Genomic DNA, 27997 nt, shown 5'->3' with positions numbered 1-27997 from the left:
TTTTGTTTAAATAGCTGGAAACTGACATTACAGAAAGTGCCTTAGACACTACAGTACTAAGACAATGTTACATATATAATTTGCCTCTATAACGATGATTTAATGTATTAATTTTGACTGTGCTTCATATCATGTACCTCTCTAGTCCAAGTGGTATTATGGATATTAGTGACAATGAATCAGTGTTAACTAGGAACCTTCCTCTGCCACACGCTCAAACAACGTGGATTTCCTTTTTGGTTAAAAGCTTTAACATCTGTCGCAAAGGTTTTGTTGTGTGTGTTTGGATATTTTTAATCAAACTGGCTGTTGACCACCAGGCATCTGACTGCAAAGATCTTGTTTTCTTGTATACCCATATTTCTAGACAATGATTTTTGTAAGACAATAAATTTATTCATTATAGATGTGGCCGCCTGCTCTGTTTACTTACCAGAAGAGCTCTCTCCTGAGGCTGGCATAGACCTTAATAAATGAGACTATGACTGGAAGCTGCTTTTCCCTTCTTCCTCTTTTGTTTTCCTCTTGTTTTGACCTGGATCCAGGATAAGGGAGCTGTGGTGGGGATGTGTGGCCAGAAGCACACGGAGCTCTGAGCCCTGCTGCTGCTGGCCCAGGGCCCTCGGGCAGGGTCCCGTCTGCTTCCCGAGCAGTTGAAGGTCCCATTGGCGTGTCCGGGGGGGCAGCGCAGGTCTTGGGGCAGGAGGGAGCTGGGGCTGAGGCTGTGGCTGGGGGCAGCGCTGGATGCTGAGCCATGGGGAAGGGGCAATGATGGCTCCAAGTGTGGGGAGGGATGGGAAGGAGGGGCTGGGGGCAGGGCTCTGCTCTCCAGGCCAGAGCAGGGATTTGGTGCTGTTGGCACAGGCCAGGGCCGGCCCCGTCCCCAGGCACTGGGCAGGAAGGGCTCAGTTCTGCGGGAGGGCTCCAAAGGGGAGGAGGAGGTGACTGCAGCGAGGGGGTCCCACTCCCCCCGTGCTGCTGCTGCACCCGCCAGCAGGGACCAGGCCGGGGGCTGTGGGAGCCACCCCGCAGCACCCACAGCCCTGCCCGGGGCCATCCCCTGCTGCTGTTTGCTGCCAACCCACCCCAGCGGGTGCAGCTCTGCCCCAAATCAACCCCCAGGGCTCAGCCAGGCCAGCGGGTGCCTGTGTGCTGAGCCCCCGCTCTGCCCCAGGGGGACCCCAGCACCAGCCCCAGCGCTGGTTCTGCACAACCCAGAGTCCACATTAAAAGAACTTTATTGTTGGAAGCTGACTCTCACTGGTTCGTGTTAACCCACAGCATGACCCGTGTCCCCCCGGGGGGCTGGTACACTGTCCTATGGAAACATGCCATATAGAGTTTGAATAAATAAAGCTACAAAGCCCAAGTTATGTACAAAGGAGGCCTCAGGCAAAGGTATTATGTTTACAAACCTATGTACAATAAAACAAATGTAAACAGTCATTCGCAGCAGGGGACGCAGGAAGGAGCACACAGACCCTAACAAGGGGTGGGGGGGGTCCCCATCTCCCTCCAGGTTTCTCCATGCTTGTAACTAAACCAAGATGATGGCTCTGACCAGGACCGATGAGTTCTACACCCCCAGCTCCAGCCCTGGCTGGGGTTGCTGGGTCAGTTAAAATCCACCCCCTCTGAGGCACATCGACAGAGATCACACAAACACGCTGCTCGAAGGACCCACACGGAGCACTCGCCCACCCCTGGCACCGGGGCCCACGGGTGATGCTGTAACAATCCAGGCGCACGTTACACAGATGGGGCCGGGATGGGGAAGTGTGTGGCCATGGGGAGCGGTGGCATCCTAAGGCTGTCCTGGGGTCCCTGTATTGGAGGGGAAGGCTGTGACCAGGGCAGGAGATGGTGGGGCCAGGAGGATGGGCTGCAGCTCCACAGGCACCATGCACCGAGGGAGAACGGTCAGGCTGCCCTGCTCACACTAAGGCATCTGCTGTTGGGATTGAGGCGGCTGGGATACGCTCACCCCCACGTGCAGGGAATGCTGCCCCCCCGTGCCTCCATCCCTCCAGGCCCAGTGAAGCCCCGTGTGATGTGCACAGTGCAGGGGCAGGGCTGGGGACCACACTCACCCTCCCCAGCACCCGGAGCTGTGCCTGTGAGTGATGGAGCTGCAGGAACGGAGTCAAGGCGCCAGCGCCTCCACCACGAGGGCTGAGCAGCACCGGGGGGCAGCAGCCGCCCGGCCCCAGCAGCAGGACGCTGGCGCAGGCAGGGAGGGCAGCGGCCAGCCCTTGTGTGGTGCCAAACCCAGGGGAGAGAGGAGAGAACCCGAGTGCCGAGGCTGCCGGGCCAGGGTCTGGTGAGCAGAGCCCCGCATCCCCTGCAGGGCATGGGGCCGAGCCACAGCACGTCCGCTGCAGCGGGAGAACAGGAACTGCATTAACATGACAAGGAGGCCGGGTCGTGTTCCAGCGGGGCGGCAGCGGGGAGCGAGCTGGAGCGCTTCTTCTCTGGGTGGGCTGAGAAAAGCATCCGCAAGTCCGAACACGACCTCCCGCGGGCTCATACGCTCAGGGGCAGCATTCCAGGCGCTGAGGAGGGGCGAGAGGCTCCCAGGCCGGGGGGACCTTGATCAAAGCCGTTCACTGCCCTGAGAAGCAATAAGAGAAGCCAGTGATGAGGAGCAGCCGCAGGAGGGGCGCCGCGTGCCTCGCCCCAGCACCAGCAGACACAGACAGACCGCTCCCCCTGCCTGTGCAGCAGGGGACAGGGCCCCCCCCTCGGGCTGCAAGGGTGGTGCTGATCCCTGCCTGCAGCAGGCACGTGCAGCCCGCGTGGAGCAGGAGAACCCAGTAATGTGATGGGCACAACCCGGCCGTGGAGCCTCAGCACCGCACTACCCCTGCCTGGGCTGCAGCAAGGGCTCGGGGTGCCTCCACCCCCCCCAGGATCCAGGGGTTCCTCTGGCTGCTGGGAGAGGTGAAGGTGTGGAGAACCTGGGCTCCTGGCGGGCTGGAAGGGCAGTGCAGGGCTGTGACAGCTTCTCCATCTCTACTCTGCGGTGGCATTGACAGATCTGCTGTAACCAGGTTCCTCTCTGCGGATCACCAGCGCTGCAGCCCGCACAGCCAGAAGTCCTTGCATCCCTGGACCAGGACAGCACCCACTGCTGACCCACATGAGAACCTGCCCTCATGGTTGGGTTTGCAATACTGAAGGTGGGGGAAGAACCCCATCCCCTGCAAGGCAAGGCAGGTCCCCCTTGATGTCTGCCTGCTCCCACAAAGCACTGCTGCAGCACTGCACCAGCTCGGCCTGAACCACCAGCACCCCATGAGAAGCCACTTGGATCCCTTCTGGCAGAGCTACGCTTGCGAGAGTCCCAGACTGGTTTGGCTTGAAAGCACCTTAAAGCTCCTCCAGCTCCAACCCCTGCCACAGGCAGGGACCCCTTCCACTAGAGCAGCTTGCTCCAAGCCCCTGTGTCCAACCTGGCCTTGAACACTGCCAGGGATGGGGCAGCCACAGCTTCTCTGGGCACCCTGTGCCAGCGCCTCAGCACCCTCACAGGGAAGAGCTTCTGCCTAAGAGCTCATCTCAGTCTCCCCTCGGGCAGGTTAAAGCCATTCCCCTTGGCCTGTCCCTACAGGCGCTTGTTCAAAGTGAGCTTCAGGACATCTTTGCTGTTCAGATCAGCTGCCGTGAGTGAAAACGGGAAGGAAAAGAAGAGCAAGGGCTCCATCATGAGGAAAACGGCAAATGCGCCAGGGCTCAAGGAGCACATCCTGCTCCCCCCTGCAGCGCTGCCACAGGGACCATGTGCCAGCAGCTTCTGTGCCAGCAGCTCCGGGCAGCATCCCCAGGACACAGCAGTGCTGTTCTAGGCTCCCTTTCGCATGCACACCCTTGCCCTGCAACTCGCATAGGGGTGACCTCGCACCTCCTGCATCCAGGGTGCAAAAACCCTGGCAGGAAACCCCCGAGGCTGCTGCTGCTGCCCTGGGCAGTGTCAGAATCCTCCCAGCTGAAGAGGTGACATCTCAACCCTGGCTTGCAAGGACAGATTCCCATGGTAACAGCTCCCCCAGCTGCTCCTGCTCCCTCTCTTCTTGTTCAACACCCACATTACACAGCCTGAAGCACATCGCAGCAGCAGGGCAGAACAGGGAGAAATGACCTTTCCTGCCTCCCCCTCCTTCAGCCTGAAGCTTCAACTCCCATTCAAGTGTTGCTTCAATACATTCCCAAGTGCCTCTTTGCTGCACGCAGTAAAAAGCTGCTGGACAACACTGAGGGGCAGACATATTTTGCTATCTGCAGTGGGATGAAGGGGCATGAAGCCAACCTGGTCACAGCATGACTCTGCGAATTAGTTATCAGCCAGAAAGCACCTCTGCCAAGTGGGACAGGGAAGAGGAAAACCACCACCAAAACATCCAGCACCAAACAGCATTAAAGCTGCTCCCCTTTGGGAGGGTTCAGTCAACAGCAGCAGCCTGGAAGTGCTTGTGCTCATGTTCAAGCCCAACACGGGGCTGGCTCCCAGTGTGTCTGTGCCCATGTTTGCTTTCCCATTAGGCACAACCAGGGCAACTGAGCACTGGCAAACCAACACTGGAGGCAAAACAGGACCAAAGGGCAAACTAACTTTCAAAACTACATGAAGAGCAGCGATACTTCATCCTGCGGCTCTGCTGCGACCAATCCAATCAGAAACGTGCATGGACTAGAAGAAATAATTAGATCAAGAAAGCAGCAACACTAGATCTTCCTATTGCAACAGGTCACAGCAGCAGAGGAGTTTATCTGAACTAAGGAGAGAGATTATAGCCTCAGGCTTTGATCATGGACCATTAGTTTGTAATGCTCAGAGAGCTACCTCATGCAGTTAGATAACCACCAGCTCTGCCCCTTCAAGCCCCAGGTTAAAATGCATGCAGCTTATCATTGCAAATGAATTCATTTACCCATGACCAAGGTGGGGAATGTGACCTTTTCACGCCTAGTGGAGAAAAAGTGGAAGAGTTTATGCACACCATAAAGACATCGTGGGCATCCCTGGATGCAAGAGCTGGAGCAAAGCTAAAGTGTTAACTAAACCTCACCAGACCTCTCTTCCTGCACCTCTGCGTGGCCAGGCAAGGGGACAACCAGCACTCCCACCACATTCTGCACCTTGCAGTGGCTTGCACGCAGCCAGATAAAAGCTCGGAGTACTGCAAAGCACATTCCAGCACAGGGAGTTACTCACCTGTATCCCAGGTCCCTCTTTTCCAGGGAAACCTTTTCATAAGGCAGAGCAGGCAACAGGAGGAAGACCCCGATTTCCCAGCCTGACGTATGATGAGCAGGGTGGTGGGTGACAGTGTTCACAGTGCAAATACACCTGCATGCTCCCTGGCACTGCAGAGCACCTCTCGTGTTCAAACTTGAGCTTGGTTCATTAAAACAAAGCCCAAGAGGTTCACAAAAATAACTTCAGAATAAGAATTAACTACAAGGGCTTGGACATTGAAGAGTGCAGGAGTGGAGCAGTGAGCTTGGAGCTGATGCCCCAAGGAACAGCACCATGCTGGCTCACACGCTGCCTCGGCTCTGCTGCTCAGGTGCCTCTGCAGAGCCCTGCAAGGTCCCAGGCATTTTGCTTCCTGACTGGATCCAAGCTTATATCCAATTCAGAATAATTACAACAGCAAAAATGAAGCATCTGAGAACAGGCTCAGGTGCTGCCCTGCCAGGCCCTGGCATCCGCACAGGAACAGCGCATTCCTGAAGGAACCAGCCTGCAGACACTGGCAAGATTTCCAAAAGCAGACAAGTCCTGACTTCCAATTCAAGAGCCACGCTCCAGAGCGAGCCCAGAGCCATCCAGGCCTCCCCTGCCTCCAGTGCCTGCGCAGCTCCACTGGGCAAGCTGATGGGAGATGGAGACTCAAACATTTTAACCAACCAAACGGCAGAGGCAGAAAAGGCCACAAGGATGCTCAGGGCTCTGGAGCAGCTCTCTTAACAAGGAGACACGCAGGAGCTGGGCCTGGTTAGCCTGGAGATGAGCAGACTGAGAGGGGATCTCATCAATGCAGATCCATATCTCGAAGGTGGTGCTAGGAGGATGGGGCCAGACTCTTTTCAGTGGTGCCCAGCAACATGATGAGGAGCAATGGCCATAAACTAACACTCACCAAGTTTCACTTCAACGCGAGAAAGAACTTTACACTGAGGGTGGCACAGCCGTGGCACAGGCTTCCCAGGGGGCTTGTGGAGTCTCCCTCTCTGGAGACATCCCAAACCCACCTGGACATGTGTGCCCTGCTCTGGGTGGTCCTGCCTTGGCAGAGCCTTGGACTGGAGGATCTCCAGGGGCCCTTCCAACCCTAATGATTCTGGGATTCTGTAGCTGGAACTGTAGTGATGTGGCTGTGTCACTGTTGTCCCAGTACTACTGCCCAACAACTGGCTGTTCTTTAGGCAGTGGCTGCAGATTGGATTTGATCTATGATCACATGCAACAATTAGAGGCAAGGAGAAGAGTACAAAGGCTTGAGAGAGAGCAGAGGGGGGCAGAAAGGACACAGCCCCTCATGCTCAGCCCCCACTGTGCACCCTGGATGTGATGGCTGCCAGGGACAGGTGCCAGCATGGCTGGGAGCTCAGCTGCTGCTGCAGCATGTGAGCACGATGGGCTGACCTCCTGCAGGTAACTGCTCAGTTCAGCCTACATGTGCAGACAAAATCATACAGGTTGGACACAGCACAGCCACTGCCACCCTACAGCACACACAGACCTCAACAGGGGCAGCAAGGCAGAGCAGGAGCAAAATGTAAGGGGAAAAGCGTGGGCCACCGACCCTGCTGTGAACAGCATATGGGGTGTAAAAGAGAAGGACAAGACAGCAGGGCCATGCAGGGATCTTTAACACTTTGCAGATAAGCACATCAGTCATTTCCACCGCCTTTTTTAGCCCACTAACGTCCCCCAACTCTGCTGTAGAAGTTCTCTTGCAGGAGGCTGAGTTTCTAAGCTTTTTCCAGCTACAACCTGCTCCTAACTCCAGGCAGCCAGCCCAGATAACAAGTGTGATGACAATCTGGATAATTAAAAGTAACCCCCACCCCACACAGCAATCAGCTTATTTGTCACACCACAACTCAATATAGCCCTGCTGCCTCTTAAGAACAGCCATAATCTCTCCCTAGCAACTCCCCTGACAGCTTGCACCTGAAACACAGCCTGCGCACTGCAAGCGTGAGCGCTGCTGTGGTGATGCACAGCCCCAGTCAGCCCTGCAGTACACAGACAACTTAAGGTCTGATTTGCACATGACACTTAAATCTCCAAACTCTTCCTTTCCCAAAGCAATAGTGACTCTAAAAACTCTGAATGCCAGTTTCTTAGATGCAACTTGCCCTGCTACCCACGTAGCAACGCGATTCAGCTCAAACCAGGATGACTGTAGGAAGCTCAGCTTGTCTGCTGTCTATAAAGCACTCCTCAGCTTGGTAACAGCTCATTTAATTCTCTAAATTCTGGACTGAGGATACACTGAATATTAGCAGTAAATTCCCCTGACCCGAGGTTTAGTACTGAGGATAACTATACATGGAGCACGGGGGGGGGGGAGTTTTGCCCAGTGACACCAGCACATCTCACAGCACCACCGTGCTAATGCTGGAGTTGTGCTGTGCTGTTCGTCCTGCTCCTCAGGGCTCCTCACACAACCTCAGGGCCCTGTGGGAAAATCCTCCTGTTGAACCACTTCCCAGTATCCCAGAGGAAGCTCTGACCACGAGCGAGTCACGGGAGGCACGTGGGGCAGTTCTTCCTGTGAAGGCAGTTTGTGGCTCTACAGCTGACGCACAGCATCATCAGCACCGAGACAGCTTCCCCTTCCATCAGCCAGAATTACACTGTTGATGACGTTTTCTTTTCCCCTAATAGAAGGGAAAAGAGAGCAAACAGGGCCCCACCCTCCTGTGAGGATCTGCTGCCTGCACTTAGCTGTTCCCACCGAGGGAATCCCCAGCTCTGTGGTGAATGTGCTTCCCCATGCACCAGTAGCTATGGCAACACCACCACTACTTACTTGAGAACCTGTCTAAGGGCATGTTTATTACCTGAGATGTAACCACCAAGAGATTAGGCAGCAGAGGGACAGAACAGGCCCTGCATGCTACCAGCTAAGACACAGCCACGCTTGCTTTTCTCTTCGCTTCGCAGAAATCTGTCAGTGTCCCTGTCCCCTTGAGACTTTGGCTCCACAAATTATCTGTCCTATAGGATGAAAACTGTGGTGTGCTAAAGACCAGCCAAGAAAAACTTGTGCTCCGAGTAGCATCCTGGAATGCGCTCTCCTTTCAGGTAAAAGGAAATCCTTTCTTACCCTTTGTCAAAGAAGGAAGTGTGCCCGGGGTGAGGGTACTTTGTGCCGTTGCTGTTCATCACGCTGCTGTTAACGTTCCCCGACACGTAGGATTTTCGGGATGCCTGGTCCTTTGCAAAGTTCCTGCAAGCAGCTAATTTGGATTCTAAGGCCTGGGAAACAGGAAAACCAAGATTATGTCAAAAAAAAGAGCAATACTAATTTACTAATAATTTAACAAGAGGAAGCATTTTGCTGTTCAAATTTAGGCTTTGTCACAACCCCAGGGTCACCAGGAGCAGGACCCCGATTTTCACCTTTGGCAAAAATGGAACTAAATGGGAACAAAGCTCATGTTCTCTGTCACCAACCCCAGAGGAAATGCAATGCAGAGGCAGGTCTCCAGGTGTGACTCAGTTCCATCAGGGCTCAGACTTTAGAACTCTCAATTACCTAAAAGAAGGAAGCCACCTCCCAGCAGAAGTTACCAAGCCTCCTTGCCTCAGCAGCTGCACAAAGGCTGAGGTGAGCTAACCAGAAGTCTAACAGCCTGAGGCACAATCCTCAGGTTTGGGGGAGGACTGTGTATTTGTGAAGTTGAGAAGCTGAGTTTTCTCCCCAGGACAATGCCTTTTAGCATTTCTTTCTTAATCTCTGCCTACAAAACAAAGCCGCTTAAGCCCCACTGATATGAACAAGAGGTGCTACAGCAACAACATCAGAAGGAGCAATCAACTGCATTAGCTAAGCCCATCCCTGTGGTCTGTACCTCATCCCTACTACTTCCAAGCAAGCCTGGTGAGATCTTTTTCGCCTATACAAGGTAACAGTCTCTGCCTCATCCACTGACTCCTGGCAGGAGGGAGACCAAAATCCTGATTCTCTCCTTTCTTTCAGGACATCACCCGCCCTTTCTGGCAGGTATAACAAACTGAGCCATAATGTGACTCCTTCTGGCCTAGCAGAATGTCCTTCCAACTGTCTGTTACATCCACCCTGTGCATGGGTACATTCAGACACTTCCAAATGCATGCACCGGAGACAAAATCTCATCTCCCCATATTTGGGAGCTTGGTCTGGTTCCATGTAGAACAATATTCCATCGACAGGCCACTGACATGCTACCACAAGTAAGTGAACGCTATAGGGTCTTCTAGAAATCCGTGTGAGCTCAGCGAGCACACAGGGAGATAGCTACTTCATACAGGTACCTACCTCTTGGTCGCAAAACACCTATCAGCTGGAAGGAGCCAGTGTGATCTCTCCCTGTGTCAGCTGAAGGCAAGAAAGCCTAAGGGAAACTTCTGGCAGAGAAAGCAAGTCTAAGGTTTGGGATGAGGCATCCTATGAGTGGCCAAACGCAAAGAAATCCTGAGCAGGCTGTAACTGCTGCTAAACAAATGTGTGAGCTGGAATTCTGAGCGGGTGTCTAAGGGCAGGCTGGGAAAGCAGGATGCTTATTTGGCATTTCCTGTCCTTGCAGAGTAATCACACAGGATTGTGATTAAGCTCCCTAAATCCCCTGCAGACTCTTACTCACAATGATCCCATTTTAGCCATGTCACTCTAACCACAAGTGGGCCTGCTGCCCTTTCTAACCAACCCCCAGCTCAGTGGCTCAAAACGCAAGCAACGAGGTCACTTTTCCTTCCAAACTTCACTAAAGCGGCTGCCTCTCCTGCAGCTACTGCCTCATCAGTGGTACCCACAGGAGACAGAGGACAGCCAGCACCAAGGCTACCCACGCTTCCACTCACAGCTACCCACTGAGGCACATCAAGGAGCTTCTCCTAACTTCAAACTCAGCTGGAAACCTGGCATCCTGAAGAGCACACTGACAGAGTTTTAAGCACTTGTCCCTGCTTACAGTGGTAATCCCTTTAAAGGCTCACAAGTTTCACTGCCTCCTCAACTAAAGATTTGGCTTTCTCCTCATTTCTTTTCTCGCTTTCTTAGCAAAGGTCTCTCTCTTTTTCCCCACTTTCAGCACCTGCTGCAAATGCCCACAGGCACATGAGGGGACACTGGCAGCGTGATCTCAGCTCCAGATCTCAAGCTCCCCACTTGTGTGCAGCAGGCATCCAGGCTCTGTGGCCCAGATTTGCATCTTGGTCTCATTACAGAGGAAGCTGCAGGCCCTGTTTAAAGTCAGAACAAGCAGCTGATGGCATCCAACCCCATATACCAAAGTGCTTGAGAAACTTCTTACTTCAAATATGAATTTCATCATCCAAAACTGGCCTCAGAACCCTAGCAACATGCTTTACAAATCAAGATAGTTAACCCCCCCCAAACATTACCACATTCTAAACACTGCATGTACTCAGCATGGGCCCAGGCCTTGCTGTCACTGCACACAAGGAAGAAAGCTCAGTGCCAGCACTGCAGAGTGAGGAACACTTCAGGTCAGAGCACTCACCCCCACTTTCCGTAGCAGATCCCCCACAATGTTGAGTGCAGATATTCGAGCTGAAGGAGTAAGGGGGCTGGTACCAAATCCATTTGGTATAGCTGCAAACACAGACACACTTGATTATATGCTCCACTCCTCCACAGTTCATTTATTGTTTTAAATTTAAATAAATCAACTTCTACATGAAAAGATGAATCTAAAATCCTACTGCAGAGTCTTCACACAGCCACCCCACAAGAACACAGACTACATGATCACTGGTCAGGGAAAATGCAAAAGCCCAATTCCTGTCCACTGCCCTCTTTGCATAGACCTACATGTGGAGATCATGCACTGTTCATCTGCAAGGCTATTGCCTGCAGTCCATCTACTCCAGCTAGAGCCTCCTCTGGAATCTGCTCCTTCTAATTTGAAGGATATGTAATAATCTCTGTGATTTTCCAGAGCCTTCCAGATGGGGAATGGGACTGCGCTAACATCCTGCTGCCTCACAGAGAAAACAGGAGCTGTGTGATAACAGCCTCTAGAGCACCAGAATCACTGATCGCTGTTTACCCACCACTGCTGCTCCACAGCTGAGCAGCACTACCAGTTACTACACTTTCCTGCAACCCCAAGTGTCTTCAGTGCTCCACTGCAGGCATCTACTGCAGAGTGCAAATCCCTCCCAAGCAATAGGTAAGCTTCTTTCTTTTCCATGCTATTTACTCATTATACTCCTTAAACACACTTATGCTGCCCCAGGATTTAAACACACCTTATGCAACATGTGTGGGGTCTACACACACGTACACTTGCTTCAAGCCCACTGACAAGCACCTGGTCTGCAATGGTTAGCAATGCTGCCAACCAACCAGGCACAGTTTCTGTGGATACCTTTTGGGGAAGGAAAACTATTTTCTGATCCTTTTCCAACAGGCGTGGCTGGCAGGGAGAGGGACGCCTGCACAGCCGAATCCATCTTCTCACAGTCCAGAGTTGGGGAACTGGGTGCTGACTTGCGCGTGACTTCTTGCTGCCTTTCCCGTACGGCCAGCTCCTGCCTCAGGTCTGAGGGTTGACAGAACACACACCCCAAACACCGATTAGTAACTGCTTTCTCTAACAGTCTATTCATCTGGGAGGAGGAGGAGGAGATGCTTTGCAACAAGCCTCTGTTAACTGCCTGTGGCTGGAGGGCCCCATCTCAGAGCAGTCACTGCCATTCACCATCACTTCCCATTTCAGCCCGGAGGAGAGGGGCAACAAACAGAGCCCTCCCTGGGCCCAGCAGCCCCCTTCTCCCCAGCATTCTTCCCCATCTGTAGTGTAAGTCCCATGGGAAGTGTGTCACAAACATCTGCTGAACTACGCTCAGCTCCTGCTCTGACAGAGGCTGGAAAAAGGGAGGAATGACCTATTCTTGTGTACCCAATTGCCCACATTACTCTTCCAGTCTATAATCCACAGGATTCCACACTAACCAAAAGGCTGTATCCAGTTTCTTGATGCCTCAAGAAGAAAAGAGCAGATAGGAGAGACTGAGTATTCCACATGACAGGGAAAAAGCCTGGAACCTGTTTCATTCTCACCTCCTCTCCAGCCTGCTGCTTACCCCTGCCTTGTCCCCTCCCATTCCCACACGTATTTGCTACAAAGAGCATCCAGCACAGCTCAGCAAAGAATCCATAAAACCTTTAGAAGGAACTAGATGCAAATAAAAAATATATTACAAATGGGTTGATCCTTTTTTGGATAGAGCAACTTCATCATTCACAGAATCCCAGACTGGTTTGAGTTGAAGGGACCTTAAAGCTCCTCCAGATCCAACCCCTGCCATGGGCAGGGACACCTTCCATTAGACCAGCTGGCTCCAAGCCCCTGTGTCCAGCCTGGCCTTGAACACTGCCAGGGATGGGGCAGCCACAGCTTCTCTGGGCACCCCTGGGGCTCTTGAATCAGAAATGCTGTATTTGACTTCAACACTGTAGCAGTTCTTTCAGTGGCTCCTGCTTGCTGCCAGGGGAACACGCAGCTTTGCTACCCTAACTAATGCTAAACTTTTCCAGATGACTCATCCAAGAAACAACATGTCCTTTTTGGCCAATTATTCCAGTGTTGTAGGAAACAGTCCCCTAGGTTTGCTGGGTTTTCCAGTGTTATTGCCCTAACCCCAAATTACAACACATATATTTCCTCAGAAAATACTTCCTCTCCCCTTTCATACTTATTACGAAACCCCTGTACTTCCAGCAGAGGCTTTCCATTTGTGGGGCACAAACTTGGTTCAGAGAGCTTCACAAAGGTGAGCAACTGCTGAAGGGTTTGTTGTTGTCTTACACTCAGGTCTAACTGAGGAATTGTCTTAGAAAGCCTCCCTTGGGAAAGCCAGTTGGAAGCCACTGGTCTCTGCATGACAGTAACAGCAGGCACTGACTGCAGAGCATCCCCACTAGTAGAAAAATCAGTTTCCACCAACCATTAGAAAACGCTTCCCCAGGATTCTCCAGGTGAAATCCACTGGGGAATTCCCACCTCCTGATCGTATCCCAGAACACTCTCTCAAAAAGGTCTAACCACAGTCTTTACTGGAGTATCTTAAATAAACCAGGCAATTTCCAAGAGGATTAGAAACAACACAGGAGACAGGATTTAAAAACTAATTTAGTTAACCACTTAGGTATTTCCCTGACATTTCCTGTGCTTTCCCTTCCTACGCAAGGCAGAAAACCACAGCAAGTGGGAACTTTTGAAGCACACTTCCTCAATTCTATTACATCTGTGGAATGCAGTATTTTTCTACTTACCTCTGTTAAAAAACCTGAATGAACCTGGTATTAATTTTGCTCTACACAAGGAAATTTTTCCTCTCAACTACACTGGGCATACAAAGAATAGAGAACATGCTGTTAGTAATACCTAACAGGGTAAGTATCCAGATCAGGTCTCATTATGCGAGGCTTTCTATAAACATGAGCTTTGGTTGCTACATAACTCTTAGGAAGCCAACAATGCAGTGGGACACAGAACTCATCAAGCCATACCTCTCGCTTCATCCTTTAATCTCTGTACAGAAACCAGTAATGACTCCTTGTCATCCAGTTCACTTTCTAGAAAGGCATTTCTCTCAATAGCTTGGTTCAGCCTTTGTTCAAAGTCTTCCAACGAAACTATTGTTGCCCTAGAAACAAAATCCAGAATATTGGGTTCTTCAGCTCAACCAGCATAAAAGCATATTTAAAAACATAATAGAAGAAAAATGTTAGCAGGGCCTACTTTCAAGTTAGTCATTTGAAAGCTATGGAAATAAACTCCAGAGAAGCAGGGGAATAAGATGAAAAGAACATGATAGCATCTGGCTCTCAGATGTACCAAAGGGCTGGGAAAGAGCCAGGCCAGCACTCCCATGCCATGTTTCCCAAGCCATGCTCCAAAGCTTCACATTTAATAAGTGCAGTAGCTCAGGTGGTGCTGCACTCTTCAGAGCTCTGGACAGGGAATGCAGGAGGCAGGGCAGTGAGGTATTGCCTATGACCCAATTTGTTCAGAAGTTAGTCATGAGGTTAAGAGCCTTGTGGAAACATGGCCTCAGCTCTCAGATCTTTCTGCCAGATAGCCAGAGGCTCATTCCTGGTCCCACTGAATCAGCAGCAGAATTCCCATTCTGCAGAACGGAAGCATGACCTGCTCCCAAACTGGGCACTTCCAACAGCAGCCTCTTCATTTTATGCATTTATAAAGGACACATTTGTTCCCTACAGTCATTAAGCTGTTGTGCAGGGAAGAGAAGACTCCTTTGGCCTGCTTTATTTGAAAGGGACTATGTAAAGCAACAGCTTATTTCAAAGCGGCTTTGAGCTACAAGGATCACAAATACAAGAGTCACCTAGCTGGTACTATAACAAGCAGTGCAGTGGCCTGGCTTGCTCTGTGCCTGCTCGTTTCTCACAGGAACACAAAGAGCTTTTGGGCCCCTGCCCTCCCTGTTGTAATGTAAAGCTCTCAGCTCATGAGGTGACTCCAAGGGTAAACTGCACTGTTCAAAGAATCACACCTTGGGATTTGTTTTAGGGGTTTTTTGAATGTTTGCTCATTTCCCTCTTAAGGAATAGTAAAATGATCAATCTGGGAAGCAAAGAAAAGACCTAGTGAAAACTTTAAGGAAGAGGTTTGCAGCCTTCACCTCTTGGCACGTTCCAAGTCATCGTTGGCCTGCTCCAGCTCCCTCACATACTTATGCAGCTGATCTTTAATGGCCCGTGTCTGGCTGAGGTCATGCTCCAAACAGGACACTTGCTTGTAACTTTGTGTATACTGGTGCTCCAGTTTCTCCTGAAAGAAAGGAGTAGCGAGATAAACATACACATACACGCTCCACATCAACAGCAGTGAAATGGGACAAAGAAACGAACATCCTTCCTGCAGCTTGCTGATCTGGGATTGCTGGAGATCCAGAGCAGGAACTGGAGAGGCAGAGGGAACGTGCTCTGAGCATACGAGCTGGGCACAGCGCAAAGCCACAAACACCGCACTGTGCACTGACACCTCACCACAACAGAGATGCAGGCCTGCATCTGCTCCCAGCAGCCTGCACTGACAGCTGCTCTGAAGCCTTAGACATGTAGGAAGCTGGAGAGAAATCCAACTGTGCAGCCTCCCCTCCCCTGACAATAGCCACACTGTCACCAGAAACTGACTGACATCTCCATTAGCAAAACTGAGAGCTACTGAAATGTGCTACAAAACCTGCAGGTCCACAGCCTCATAGGTGAAAGACTGTAAGAATTCACTCCCAAACACACTCTCACCAGCTCTGAGGGTACAGAGAGGGGCTTATGGAAAAACTACTGACCTTATCAAACACATCCCGACCTTCAGCTATAGCTGGGACTGGATACATGAACAAGTAATCCCATAAACTTCACTTTCACTGGGTAAATTGCTAAGCTTTGCCTTCACTGAAATAACCCAAGACTACAAAACATGATGCTTCTCCAAGATTCCAAAATAGGCAAGAGCTTGTTAACGAAGAGGCATCAATTACAAGTTCCCTTCTGCACATGCAGATCCTTATGCAATTCCTGTCTCCACAGCTACGGCTGTTCAGAGTAAGTGAGAAGCACAAACGAAATACGTGCACAAATCACTAATCTTCAGCTTTCTTCAAGGTTTCATCAAACCAAGGAGACCTTCTGGGTAAAAAAAGCCAGTTTGCAAAGAAAGACAACGCAGAGGTCTGACAAAACCTGCTTGTGTTGCCCCCCCCCCGTTGCTGCATTGATGCTGCTTGTGTAACAATAAAAGTACTCCTTGGCAAGGCTTTGAGAATTCAAACTCCATGATGAGAGCTTCATGATGTGAACAAGAAAAAATCCACCACAAAATTCCCTGGGAAGTTGCTGGCCTTATTTGGAGCACCTGCCATGCTGAAGCGTGGATCTTAAACAGACAACTCCTTCGCTTCAGTTGGACATTCAGTGACCAAGAACAGAGCAGGCAATCTACAAAGAGATCCAAGGCATATCTGTAAGAAGCAGCAATGCTGTTACAGGAAAGACCTACCTTTAATGTTTCCACTTCATACTTCAGTCTTTGGTTATCTGCTTGCAAATCTCTGTTCCTCTGCTCAGCCTGCACTAGCTGTGCCTCCAGCTCAGCTTCTAATTCCCTGCTTCCTTCCTGAAATTCAGCCAGCTCTTCCCGAGCTTCCTGGAAGCTGGAAGGAAAGGATTTCATCAGTTGAAAAGCATCTCCCAAGTTAAAATAACATCCACAGCTCTCCTAAAATAATAAACTGAAAGAAAGGGGAGTTTTAAAGTAGTTAAGTGTCATCCATAGACCTCCAAGGGGAAAAAGAAAGATGGGGAAATGAAGAAATTACATTAAGCTTAGCAATAAAAGGAAATTAATTCTCTTACATCAAACCAAACAGCTACATTAAATGAATGTGTGAATAGGAACTTGTCTCAAGGCTATTTACAGGATTCATGGGAGTATGAAAACCACTTTGTACTCCATTAGCTTCCACTGCTAAAGCCCTGAGAGAGTCAATGAATTTAGCAAGCATTTAACCTGATTTTGGTCAAGAGCTGTAAGAGAGACCATCAGTTCCTGGGGCTCTGCACTACCTGGAAATTGAAGGTTCTTGCAAAGTGTGAAGGTCTGAATCTGGGGTTGCTGAGCCCGTCAGCAAGAAGTCAGCACCCACCTACCTCACACCACTGCCAGTTATTAAGGGCTAGAAGGAGCCACTCCACATACTTTGCTTATTAAATTCATGTCTTTACCATAGGTAATAGCTCAGCTCTTAGCAAACAGCAGGGAAAATGAGCAAGGCTTTAGGAATCAGCATACCCACTGGTGTCTGAGACAGAATGTTCTGACACCCAAGAACAGGTTGGGGTTCTCTACATGGACACATGCCTAACACCTCCCCCCCAAAACCCAGCAAAGTAACAACTTGCACCTTGGGCTTGAGAAAGGCCCAACTGGCTTCAATTGCACATGGGTATCATTGAATGCAAGGCAAGCTTTCCAAAGAAAATGAACTGGGAGCCCCCACTGCAAAAATCAATCCCCAAATAATCTCCACCCCAGCAGCAGCACAGCGTTACACAAGACAGCAGCCTCCCTGGCTGTTTTGCATTGCCAAAAAGCCCTGTGCCCCCCTAACAGATATGGAGCCCTGGTACAAGATCAACTATGAGCTACAGCACACTTCAGTAAATTGCAGCAGACACCAAATCAGCCACTTCTCATACCAGTAATTCCACTACGAGAAGCTCAAGAGAACAGTAATCATACAGAGCCACCCCAAAGGCACCTTCCACGATAAAACATCAAGATATTACTTAAGGCAGCACTTTCATTATTCAAAGATGCACACGATGGCAAAAGAGCTCTGCTCTTGCTCAGACATGCTCAAAACATAGCCTGGAGTTCATGGCATGGTAACACTGTGCCAGAAAGACTCAGCTCCCACCAGGCTGGAAATGCAGATTCCTTCCAAAATATCTGCTACCCATTTTGGTGTGCTCCTGGACAGGAACTGATTAAACAATGCTCTGGCTGCCAAGAACCAAATCCAGCCTGCAAATATCCAACAGTACCTTTGTTTGTACTTCAAGGAAAGCTCTTTCCAATACGCAGTTTCCTCCTTTGGACTCGAGAAAGTCGGGATTTCTTCACTGTCCATGATCAACACGACCTGCAGGATACAAACGTAATACACTCAGGATAGAGACAGGCTGATTGTCCCCCCAGAACTGCTCCTAAACACCGGGCTTCATCACCACAACCTTCCTGCCCACGGCATCCAGGCCTGGCAGTGCCAGCAGGAAGGCAGGGATCCCCGGGAGGCGGCATTCTGCACAGAGACCTGCCCCAACAGGCACTGTGATCCCAGCCAGCTCCTGGAACTGCGCCTGCAGCACCCTCCAACCACAGCACAAGTGTTAGCTGTATTTTGTACCTGCTGCTGGAACAGCAGTTCATGCCAGAGGCCCACCCAGGCCAACAGCAGGTAAGGATATTAAAGTGTACACCCATCACATCTTCCACTTTTATTCCTAAAAGGTTCTTAAAGGGATTTTGCCTCCTGATGCGAGCCCAGCAATGCACGCTACAGCTCCTGCCAGAGCTGCAAAGGCAGGTAAAGGAGGACAAACACTTCGAGGTCAACCAATAATACACTGCTGCAGAGATTCAAATTCAATTTTCTTGTCCCATGTTCAGGCCCTGCTCATTCCTGTTCCTATGGAAAACAGGCAGGTAACAGAAGTTACTCACATAGTTTCGCTCTCTCCATCCTCCCAGACACAAGAGAGATCAGCCTCTCCCATAAAAACAATCTCAGAGCCTTCTCTTCTCCACACTAAACCCCCCAGGTCCCTCAGCCCTTCCCCATCACACTTGTGCTCCAGGCCCTGCACCAGCTCCGGTGCCCTTCTCTGGCCCCGCTCCAGCACCTCAATGTCTCTCTTGCAGTGAAGGGCCCATACAACAGTGCTTCCAGCCTGGAGGGGTCTGGAGCTTCCCATGCTGAGGCAGGGGGACCCCCGCTCTCTGCATGAGGACCTCCTTTGTTCATCTGTCTGAGCCACTGGATGCCACTGCAGCCCCACTCGGTTGTGAGCCAGTGTAAGCAACACACCCCATCATGGACTTTCATACTGCTGCTCAGCAGGGGAGCAAGGCACAGTCCAGGGGGACACAAGACATCTGAGGCCTTGACAGACACCAGCTCTCAGAAGCTGATGAAGATGATGAAGATGATGGTCATGGTCCTGGCATGAACAGCAGGACCAAGACAGGCGTTGAGATGGACACAGCTCCCAGCCAGAGCCAGGAGATGCACCACACTGTGTACCACTTCTGAGCTCTCCCCAAGCAATCCCACAGCTCTTTTACAAGCTGGCATCTTTGTCTCTTCCCAGAAGCCAAGACTCAAATTCTCTTATTAACACCCAGAAGAGACTAAGCTGAAACCAACCATTTCTCTGTTTAAAGCAGAGGCTCTAAACGAGGCTTGCATCAAGCTCATCAATAGCAGCTGACCTACAAGTCCTGACTTTCACACTCTGACAGGCATCAACAGCCAATGCTGTCCCTTCAGGCTTGAAATTGTCACGCTAATATGTCCTGCATCTCAGTGACCCACATTTTAGCCACCTAAAAGTGGGACAAATCAATCCCCTGCTTTCATCAGAGGGCAGGCACGCTCATTTCAGAGCCTGGCACTCAGCTCACAAACAAAGCAGAGCAGAAGTGGCACATTTGTTCTTCAGCTAAGCCTCCAGCTGCCACTCTCCGAGGACACCATATCAAATCTGTCCAGAGGGTGCTGAGCACCTCAGGAACACCCCTCCTCTTGCAGGGTGTTTGTTTAACTCTACAGCTCTCCTGTAGAATCACAGAATGGTTTGGGTTGGAAGGGACCTTCAAAGCTCATCCAGTCCAAACCCCCACAATGAGCAGGGATTCTTCAACTAGACCAGGTTGCCCAGAACCACATCCAGCCTGACTCTGAATGTCTCCAGGGATGGAGCATCCACCACCTCTCTGGGCAACCTGTGCCAGTGTTTTACCACCCTGTGTAAAGAATTCCTCCCTCACATCCAGCCTGAATCTCCCTCTTTTAGTTTAAACCCATCACCCCTCGTCCCGTCACAACAGGCCCTGCTGAAAAGTCTCAATCTTTCTTACAAGCCCCTTTTAAGGACTGAAAGGCCACAACAAGGTCTCCCTAGAGCCTTCTCCAGGCTGAACAGCCCCAACTCTCTCGGCCTTTCCTCACAGGAGAGGTGTAGAAGCAAGTTTGTCATGAATGGACCTCAGTGCTGGTGAGAGAACCGATGGTGTTCCCTGTCCCACACTGCCCTGTACCCAGAGAATAACCCATGGCCACGGAGCTGTTTGAGCTCCTGCAGTATGTGTCCTGCCGGTCCTGCTGCACCTCCTTGGGTAAAGACATCTTCGGGTGCCCTTGTTCCAGGAGTCACACCTATTAACAAAGCAGCTGAATCCCAGCACAGGGCAGGGCAGATCCCAAGTCCTACACCAAAGCTTTCTGCAGTAGAGGCAGAGCCCATGAATCACCTCCCAGACTGTCCTGGGTTCGCAGGCGGGTGCATTCAGGCGAGCAGAGACCTGCTGCAGCTCAGACACATGCTGGGCAGCTCTGAACCACCATTCAGATGGCCAGGAAGAGGTGAACAGCTCAGCTACTGCAGCATGCTGCCCACAGCATCAGTCCTGCACTGACCTCTGAAAGCCCTGCACCAAAAGCCTGCTGACCTTGCCCTCCAAGGCGCGCAGCTCTCAGCCAGCACATTCCAAGAGGCTTAGATCACCAAGAAGCACATTCTCCCCACAATAAATGACACACAGAACTCAACTTCCACCGCTCCAGAGGAGCTGATCTCAAAAGGTAAACAGCCAGGAAGCCACCCATCAGCAAAGTTCAGGATGTGCTTAGAAAAACATCTGTATAAGGAAGCATCTTACATCATTTCCTAGAAGTAGCAGTGCTAAGGCACAGCTGGGGCCAGGGCTCCTTCCTGCCTGCTCACACCCTTGGCAATGCACCCCTGAGGCCTCCCTGCACCCAGGGCAGTGTGGGAGCCACAGGAAGGGCTGCCTGGGACTCACAGACTCACCAACTGCCCACACAGGAGATTTATGTCTTGTTTCCCCAATGCCCTTGTCAAAGACCCTCTCCTTTTAGACACTGAAGGGAGGAGATCCAGCCCTGCAGTACTTCAGGCCCCTCAGAGCAACTCCCCTTTTCCAACCCTATCATCCCCTGCCCACCTTGGTGAAGCAGCTTGATGGTCCAGGGTCACCTAGCCCCGTGTCCACCATCATGCCCATCACCATCAGCATGGATGGGTGACCTGCTCACTGACCTGCAGAAGCACCCCCATCAGACATGATGCCAGGATGCATCCAATATCCATATCCTGCTTTGGTACACAGCTACATCACTTGTCTTCCCTCATATGGGTGAGGGCCAAGTGAAAGAGTTAGGAGCACAAATACACTCTGCAAACAAGGTGGTTCACATTGAGACAAGGAGGCACAAAAGCACAAGATGTAATCAGCTCTAACCTTAAGTTTGATGGCTTTGTAATGGAAAACAACTGAGGTGCTTGAAGGTGGCTGACACAGGTTTAGGTCCTTAGGACCTCAGTACAAAAAGCATATGAAAAACAGGATAGAAAAACAGGACCTGAGGATGGGGAGTATGTGGGACTAGCAGAGGTCCAGGATGGGCGCAGTTAAACTAACTGAGAGGTAGAAGGACAGGACGATTGCTGTTTGTGGTGTTAATGAACCCATTAAGCTGGTGTAAACATCTACTGGGGAGTATTGGGGACTAGCAGATGTCCAGGATGGGAGCAGTTAAACTAACTGATAACTAGAAGGACAGGATGATTGCTATGTCTGCAGTGTTAATTAAGCTGGTGCTTCAAAGACTGCCAAAAATGATGAAGATTGCTGGGAGAAGTAAAGGACCCTCAGAGACCACCACCACATTTTGGTAGGCATGCAGGAAACTGTCTGGAAAATGATGTAATTCATGTGTAGCCTCATGAATATGTATGTATGTATGTATGTATGCCCAGTGACTATATAAGGATGGCCTGTGTAGCAACACGGGGATACGCGTTAGGAGGAGCTATCCCCCGTGTCTCTGGGCACCGCAGTAAAGAATACCTGCTTGTCAGCTCGAGAACCTTGTTGGCGAGTTTGTTCCTGGAGTTTTCCCCGAATCAACAGCCAGAACGCTAGCCTGCGAGCTGGGAGGTGCAGGCAGCTCCCAAACCTGCCACGAGCGCACACATGGCTCTACGGGATCCCTTCACTCCTGTCAGCCTTTGCCCATTGTCACTATTGGAGGCATAGAAACACAGGCCTGGTGCACATGCCTGGCAGGACACAACTCCTGGGCATGGTCAGAACATAGCCAGGCAGCTTAAACCCCTCACGTGTGGGACAGTGGATGCCCACAGAATACCAGAGTGCAACAAAACCGCTTTGCTTCAGCCAGTTGCCCCGGCCCTGGGCATTATGTGGGGAGCTGAGAACCAGCACAGCGAGCCCTTCCTATTCACAGGCTTCTTTGCATACGTGGCACTTGCAGAATCCAGCCTTTGACAAACAACACTGAGGCTTTCAGGATACAGACAAGACAATGCAGCAGCGTCTTCCAGGGAAAATGAGAGCAGGCTTATGCTGCTGCCCACTTGAATTCATTAGAAGACAGCTCAGCATTCACACAGCGCCCTGGGAAAACTCAGCTACACGGGCACAACTCCAGGATCCAAAGCAGCTCTCAGACAAGAACTATGCTCAGAACACGGTGGCTCCTTTCAAGTCCCCCCCCATACTCAGTCAGTGGGACAGAGTAATGCTCCACTGTTAAAATGGAACAGCTTTTCTACACTGCCATCACTCTAAAAGAATGCAGCAAGTAGGTTAAGAACTTCTCTAAATCCACTGGGGTTTGTAAAGCACAAATGTGGTTTCCCGCCTCCAAAAGCATCCTCACGAGTGAGATGCTCAGTATCCTCTGAGTATTACAAGAGCCAAAGACTGAATCCAATCTGTAGTAGAATTAACTACCATGCACACAGTAGTTTTCAAGTAGCTGAAGGAATCTTGCATTCATTCATTCATTCATCTGCCAAACTGAAGTCTTTATGGAGCCACCTTTCAGCTAAGTCATGAAAACACAAACACAGCCTGAAGTGTAACACAGGACCTCAAAAAAGCTTCCCAGGCGCGCCATGGGGCTGGAGGCTGCTGCTGCTGGATCATGTGTCAGAGCAAAGCACTAAGGGTGAAATATAACACGGTGTTTTGACTTCTACCCGCCCCCTCCCACAGTGAGGAATCCACTCCTCCCCACCCACAGCTTCAACACAACTCACTGATGTAAGGGTGAGCTACAGAGGCACGTCCAAAATGATTGTGGAGGCAGCTGCACTTCACCCAGGCTGTACCTGCAGCATCTCAAGTGGCTGGACAAACCATTCTTCCCCAGCTTAGTCATCCCACAACCTCCCATTTAAATCTACCTTATAAATACTTGCTATATAAAGTGAATATCATTTAATGGTCACAAACAGGTCCTTTTTCTCCACACAGGCCAACTCTTCCTCACAATCCTGCTCACCCAGTGTTTATGGACACCAACCAAGAAGAATTAACCAGAGGCAAGGCAAGGCCACTCAAACACAACAAACTATGCTGCTAAGACTCCCCCATCTTTGCTTTGCTGTCGCCCCACCGAGGGCAATGCAAATGTCCACTGACCTTTGGAATTAACCAAATAACAACCTAAAATAGGACTTGATAAAGAAATGCTGCCAAGCTCCCATCTGGCCTTCAGCTCTGGAGATAACCACCCATTCTGGCTATCGGAGTTCCCCAAGCTGCCAAGTGCCATGTTTGCAGGGCATGACTCTAAGCAAATGCAGAGTGTATGCTAAAAAATTCTCCAAGTCCAGCAACTTCTGTACAGGAGAAATGTGGCTTCCCACCTCCAAAAGCATCCTCACTCTGCTGTTGAGTGCTGGCACTGTCCTGAGCTGCCATGGAGAGCAGGAAGGACCGTCAGCAATCAGGTCTTCTTCCTCTTCCCTTTTTATGCTGATTCATAGACAGAAAAGCAGAAGAAACCTTGTTTCCACCATTCTTCACCTTCTCAAGCTCTGAGAACCAACAGAGTAACCCCCCATATCCCATAAGCTCTATTTTTCTCCAGACCCCATCAGGATTCAGAGCAAAGGGACCTGAGCACTCCAGCCAAACACCGAACTTGCCTTGCCTTTCACTTCTAATAATATGAAAAACAAACAAACAAAAGCCATGGATTAGGTTTCACTGATCAATTTGTGCTTGTTTCTCTCATCCTGAAATAGGAGCTGGAAGCATTTTCATATGGGTTTGGAAGGCTGCCTGCATCCATCGCTGCTTTGGAAAGTGAACCTCTGTCTGTTCCTGCAGTTGGTTTGGAACCGAATGTTCTCAGGAGAACCACAACAAATGCCTGCTCACCTCTTACAGCAGCAGCACAGGAGCTTTCAGGGGAAGCAAGAAACTCAGAACACAGTGTCAGCCCAACACTCCTGCTCTGCTCTAATAATACGTCCTGCAGTTCTAATTTGGACAGCACAGGAGGTGGAACATAGCCAAATCCTACCTGCAGGAACTTTGTCCAGGTTTAGACTAACAGCCTTGAAGATAACCAAACACCACACAGCAAAGTCTTGTTACCTCCACAGCCTCTCGTGGAACTGGCTTTATTAATCACATAAAGCAGGAATGGTTTATACACAGCCATTGCTCACATGCCTGGTGAATATGTGATATCCAGAGGGGCAATAAACCTCTGGGAGGTAGCCAGCACTGCAGTGCAAGCGTGGAAACCAGAAGAAAGGTACTGATGCAATAAGTCCCTTTTCAGAAATCAAGTTACAGCCACCACTAAAGGCATCAGAATTTAGTATTCAAAGCATTTACCCCGTCACAAACATGGGAAGTTTAAAACATCTGACCTCTGTTTGTTCCCAAGTACTACCACTGAAGAACCTTAAAAAGGAAATCTGGAGAGGCTGGAGCTCCTGATGCAGGTTCAGTGTCTGCGGGGATGAAGGAAAAGCTGCTGGAGATGTGCATGTCCCAGAACAACCTGGGCCTGACCATGGGAATGATCTGTTCCCAGCTCCATAGCCAGGAAGGCCAGAGGGATGAATCCACACAGAGCAGAAGGGTGCAGAGCAAACTGAGAAAGAAAGGAAGGCTGTGAGAAGGACACGCTTCTCCCTGCCTCAGCCTCTGCTCCTGATGAGCACCAGCAGCACTGATCCTGACTCTACACCAGATGCTGACCACAGGCAGAAGCTGGAGGCCCTTGCCTCCCCCACCAGGGCTTTGCCACCCAACTGGCTTCTTCCCCAGCTGCCTGGTTTCCCTTTAAGCCTTGAAAATTACACAGCATCCTGCCCAGAAGCAATGAATTCATCCAAGAGCTTATGACATACACGGCAAAGAGCTTGTGACAAATGACAGAACACGGGTCCCCTGTGCCTCCCTGTTAGCTCAGCAATTAGCAGCAACCCGATGACGACATTCCCTAAGAAGGCAGCGGCCAGAGGGCTCAGATGCTTCTGGACACTGCAGAATGACAAACAACCAAGAAACTTAAAGGGAAAAGCACTCAGCCCGGGTTTCTTGCAAGGGGAGTGAATTCTGTTGCCTTTACACGCCTGAGGTTCTACCAGTGCCAGGGAGGAGAAAATGGTTCTGAAGAACTCTGTCCCAAAAGGGGTCCCGCGCCAGGCAGCAGCAGCAAGGGCCTTGGCTGCTCCTGTAAGCACTTAACAAGATGAGAGTTAAAAATAATCCCTCCAGCTCACTGCCGATCAGGAGAAGGAAGCAGCACAGCCTGGTGCTGAGCTGTGCTGACAGCAGAGGCCTACAGGGACACGGTCCTATGAAGACATACATATCCTGATGGGTACATCTCACTTCGTTCCCAGACAAGTGCAGTACAGAGGTGAAAAGACAGTTTGCTTGAACACAGCTCCTGGTTTATCTTGGTTATGTTTGTAAGGTCACAAATGTCAAGAAAGACTGTAAAAAGGCTGTTTCCTTTCTGCAGTCTGATATTCCCTGCTTCTCAAAAAACAAATGTGATAGGCTGAGGAAATAAATTACACTTTAATGCTGTACTTTTTTGGTAGTTTACTGCCAGACATGTCTCTAAAGACAAGACTCTGTGTGGCACCAAGCTCACAAACATCACCAGCCTTATGCTTTCTCTGTACTTCTTGTTCTTTCACTTCTCCACCAAAGGAAGAATTACCTTGCATGTCTGCAACCTCTGAAGAGTCAGGGAAAACAAAATAAAACGAGGGGGCTTTACCCTGAAGAGAGGGAAAGGAAATCAGATAACTCTTCCTCTGAACACAGCCCTTCACCTCTACTTCCCAATAACATGCAGGACCCAATCTCCACGTGTGAATATGTGGCCTCTGCCTCCACACGCACACACCACAAATACACAGCCCAGGCAGGTCTGGGTCTGCAAGCAAGGCAGAGGATCTCTTCCAGGGCAGACCTAACTGTAGTAATGAAACCCCACACTGCCCCCCCACCTGACACAGCCTGCACAAGTGCAGGTAACCAGCACCACCAGCCTGGGCAGTCACACTGCTGACACATCACATTTCAGTATAAAACAGAAGTCTCTCAGTCACTCTTCTGCCCTGGGAGAGCTCCTTCCTTTTACAGTTATATTTCTAACAAAACAGTGACGTTGACGAGGCCCTCTGCCCTCTGCTGTGTCCAGGGACTGCTTTGGGGTGGGGAGAAAAGAGAAAAGAAAATCTCTTAGGTATCCAAGGAGCTCTTCTACCACTGCTGCACAGATTTAACCACCTCTCAGGGCAATAAATGCCATGGGCATCCAAAAGTGCCCTTCTCCTCTCTGTGCTCGTCACCAAGTCAGGAATGGTTTCAGAGAACACAGAAACCCTGAGTCACCAAACAGTCCCAACCCAATCTGGTGTAGAGCAATGAGGCTGCATGCGGGCGAGGGCAGCTCTCCTCTGCCCTCAGAAGGGAGAGATGCGTTAATGGGAAGTCGCTTGACTGAAGTAGCCCACCCCCTCCTGTGTCAGATGTGTTCCTCCTCTTCGGCACGCCTGCTGCGATTCAGGTCCAACTCAAGGGGCTGTTCAAGTTTCATCATGTTTATACCAAATACAACAGGACTCTCTAGGCTGAGAGGGAGGTGATAACCACGTCAGAGAAAAAAAACCACAGAATTACTGAAAGATATTCGATAGGGATGCGCCCTGGGCACTTGATTTACTGAGTATTCTATGACAACGGAGGCAAACCGCACGTTCAGCTTCCCATCACTGACCTGGGATGGTAAAAAACCCTCTTCTGGAACAAAGCCACCTACAAAGGAGGCACAGGGACCGCGAAGGGAGCAGCGTGCTCCTGGCCGCAGCCACGCAAGTCCCCGAACTTCCCCTCCCGCACACGGGCGAGCCCCTTCGATCGGGGCTCGCTCCTCCCGGCGCACGGCCACCGACTGGAGCGGAGGGCAAAGAACGCGAGCGTCCTCCCAGCGCATGGCACCTGAGCGGTGCGGAGGCCGGCGCGGGGAGGCTTCACCCCGCCCGCCTGCAGGCCGACGCGCAGGGCGGGGCGGGGCGGGGCCAGGAGCGGGGCCCGGTCTGTGGTCACCGGTGTGACCCCGGAGTGACCCCGGAGCGACCCCGGAGCGACCCCGGTGTTATCCCGGTGTGACCCCGGAGCGACCCCAGAGTGACCCTCGTGTTATCCCGGTGTGACCCCGGAGTGACCCTGGTGTTATCCCGGTGTGACCCCGGTGTGACCCCTAGCGACCCCGGTGTTATCCCGGTGTGACCCCGGAGCGACCCCAGAGTGACCCTCGTGTTATCCCGGTGTGACCCCGGAGTGACCCTGGTGTTATCCCGGTGTGACCCCGGTGTGACCCCGGAGCGATCCCGGAGTGATCCCGGAGCGATCCCTGCCGCCGGCCTCTGCCCGGCTCCTGCTCAGCGTGTTGGCTCGCTCTGACCCCTCCCAAGCCTCCTCCCGGCCGAAACAGGCCGAGGGTTCCTCAAAGCCCCAGACCCCTTCCCTGTCCATGGAACCATGGAATCAGCTGGCTTAGAAAAGCCCTTTCAGCTCATCCAGTCCAACCCTTACCCCAGCACTGCCAAGGCCACCCCTAACC

At 51.0% G+C, this 27997-nt stretch overlaps 1 protein-coding gene across 2 annotated transcripts; it reads right to left on the bottom strand.

Annotated features, from left to right (window-relative positions):
• Positions 1-2378: 2378 nt before the first annotated feature.
• NDEL1 (nudE neurodevelopment protein 1 like 1) lies at positions 2379-24445 on the bottom strand. Of its 2 annotated transcripts, XM_057423479.1 has the most exons (10): positions 24422-24445; positions 17823-17920; positions 16276-16429; positions 14897-15045; positions 13758-13894; positions 11611-11784; positions 10741-10832; positions 8343-8494; positions 4929-4963; positions 2379-2611 (listed from the first exon to the last, which is right to left on the bottom strand). In XM_057423479.1, exons 2-10 carry the CDS (start codon positions 17906-17908, stop codon positions 2604-2606), a joined length of 987 nt encoding a protein of 328 aa, XP_057279462.1. In that variant the 5' UTR covers positions 17909-17920; positions 24422-24445; the 3' UTR covers positions 2379-2603. The 2 variants fall into 2 exon arrangements, with proteins under 2 accessions (XP_057279462.1, XP_057279456.1); XM_057423473.1 differs by lacking the exons at positions 4929-4963; positions 24422-24445.
• Between the last annotated feature and the right edge of the window lie 3552 nt (positions 24446-27997).

The sequence above is a fragment of the Pezoporus wallicus genome, unplaced genomic scaffold (assembly GCF_028554395.1).
Source record: "Pezoporus wallicus isolate ANWC-B61680 ecotype Strahan unplaced genomic scaffold, APGP_CSIRO_Pwel_v1 contig_8723, whole genome shotgun sequence".
NCBI classification, from domain to species: Eukaryota; Metazoa; Chordata; class Aves; order Psittaciformes; family Psittacidae; genus Pezoporus; species Pezoporus wallicus.
This window is presented reverse-complemented; position numbering and strand designations above follow the sequence as displayed.

Coding starts and splice junctions, on each gene's coding strand:
- NDEL1 (XM_057423473.1), bottom strand. CDS start 17,908: ATGGACAGTGAAGAAATCCCGACTTTCTCGAGTCCAAAGGAGGAAACT. Junction 11,785..13,757: donor ATTAAAGGATGAAGCGAGAG/GTATGGCTTGAT, acceptor GTCAACCCTCAG/ACCTGAGGCAGGAGCTGGCC. Junction 2,612..8,342: donor ACTTCCTTCTTTGACAAAGG/GTAAGAAAGGAT, acceptor ATTGCTTCTCAG/GGCAGTGAACGGCTTTGATC.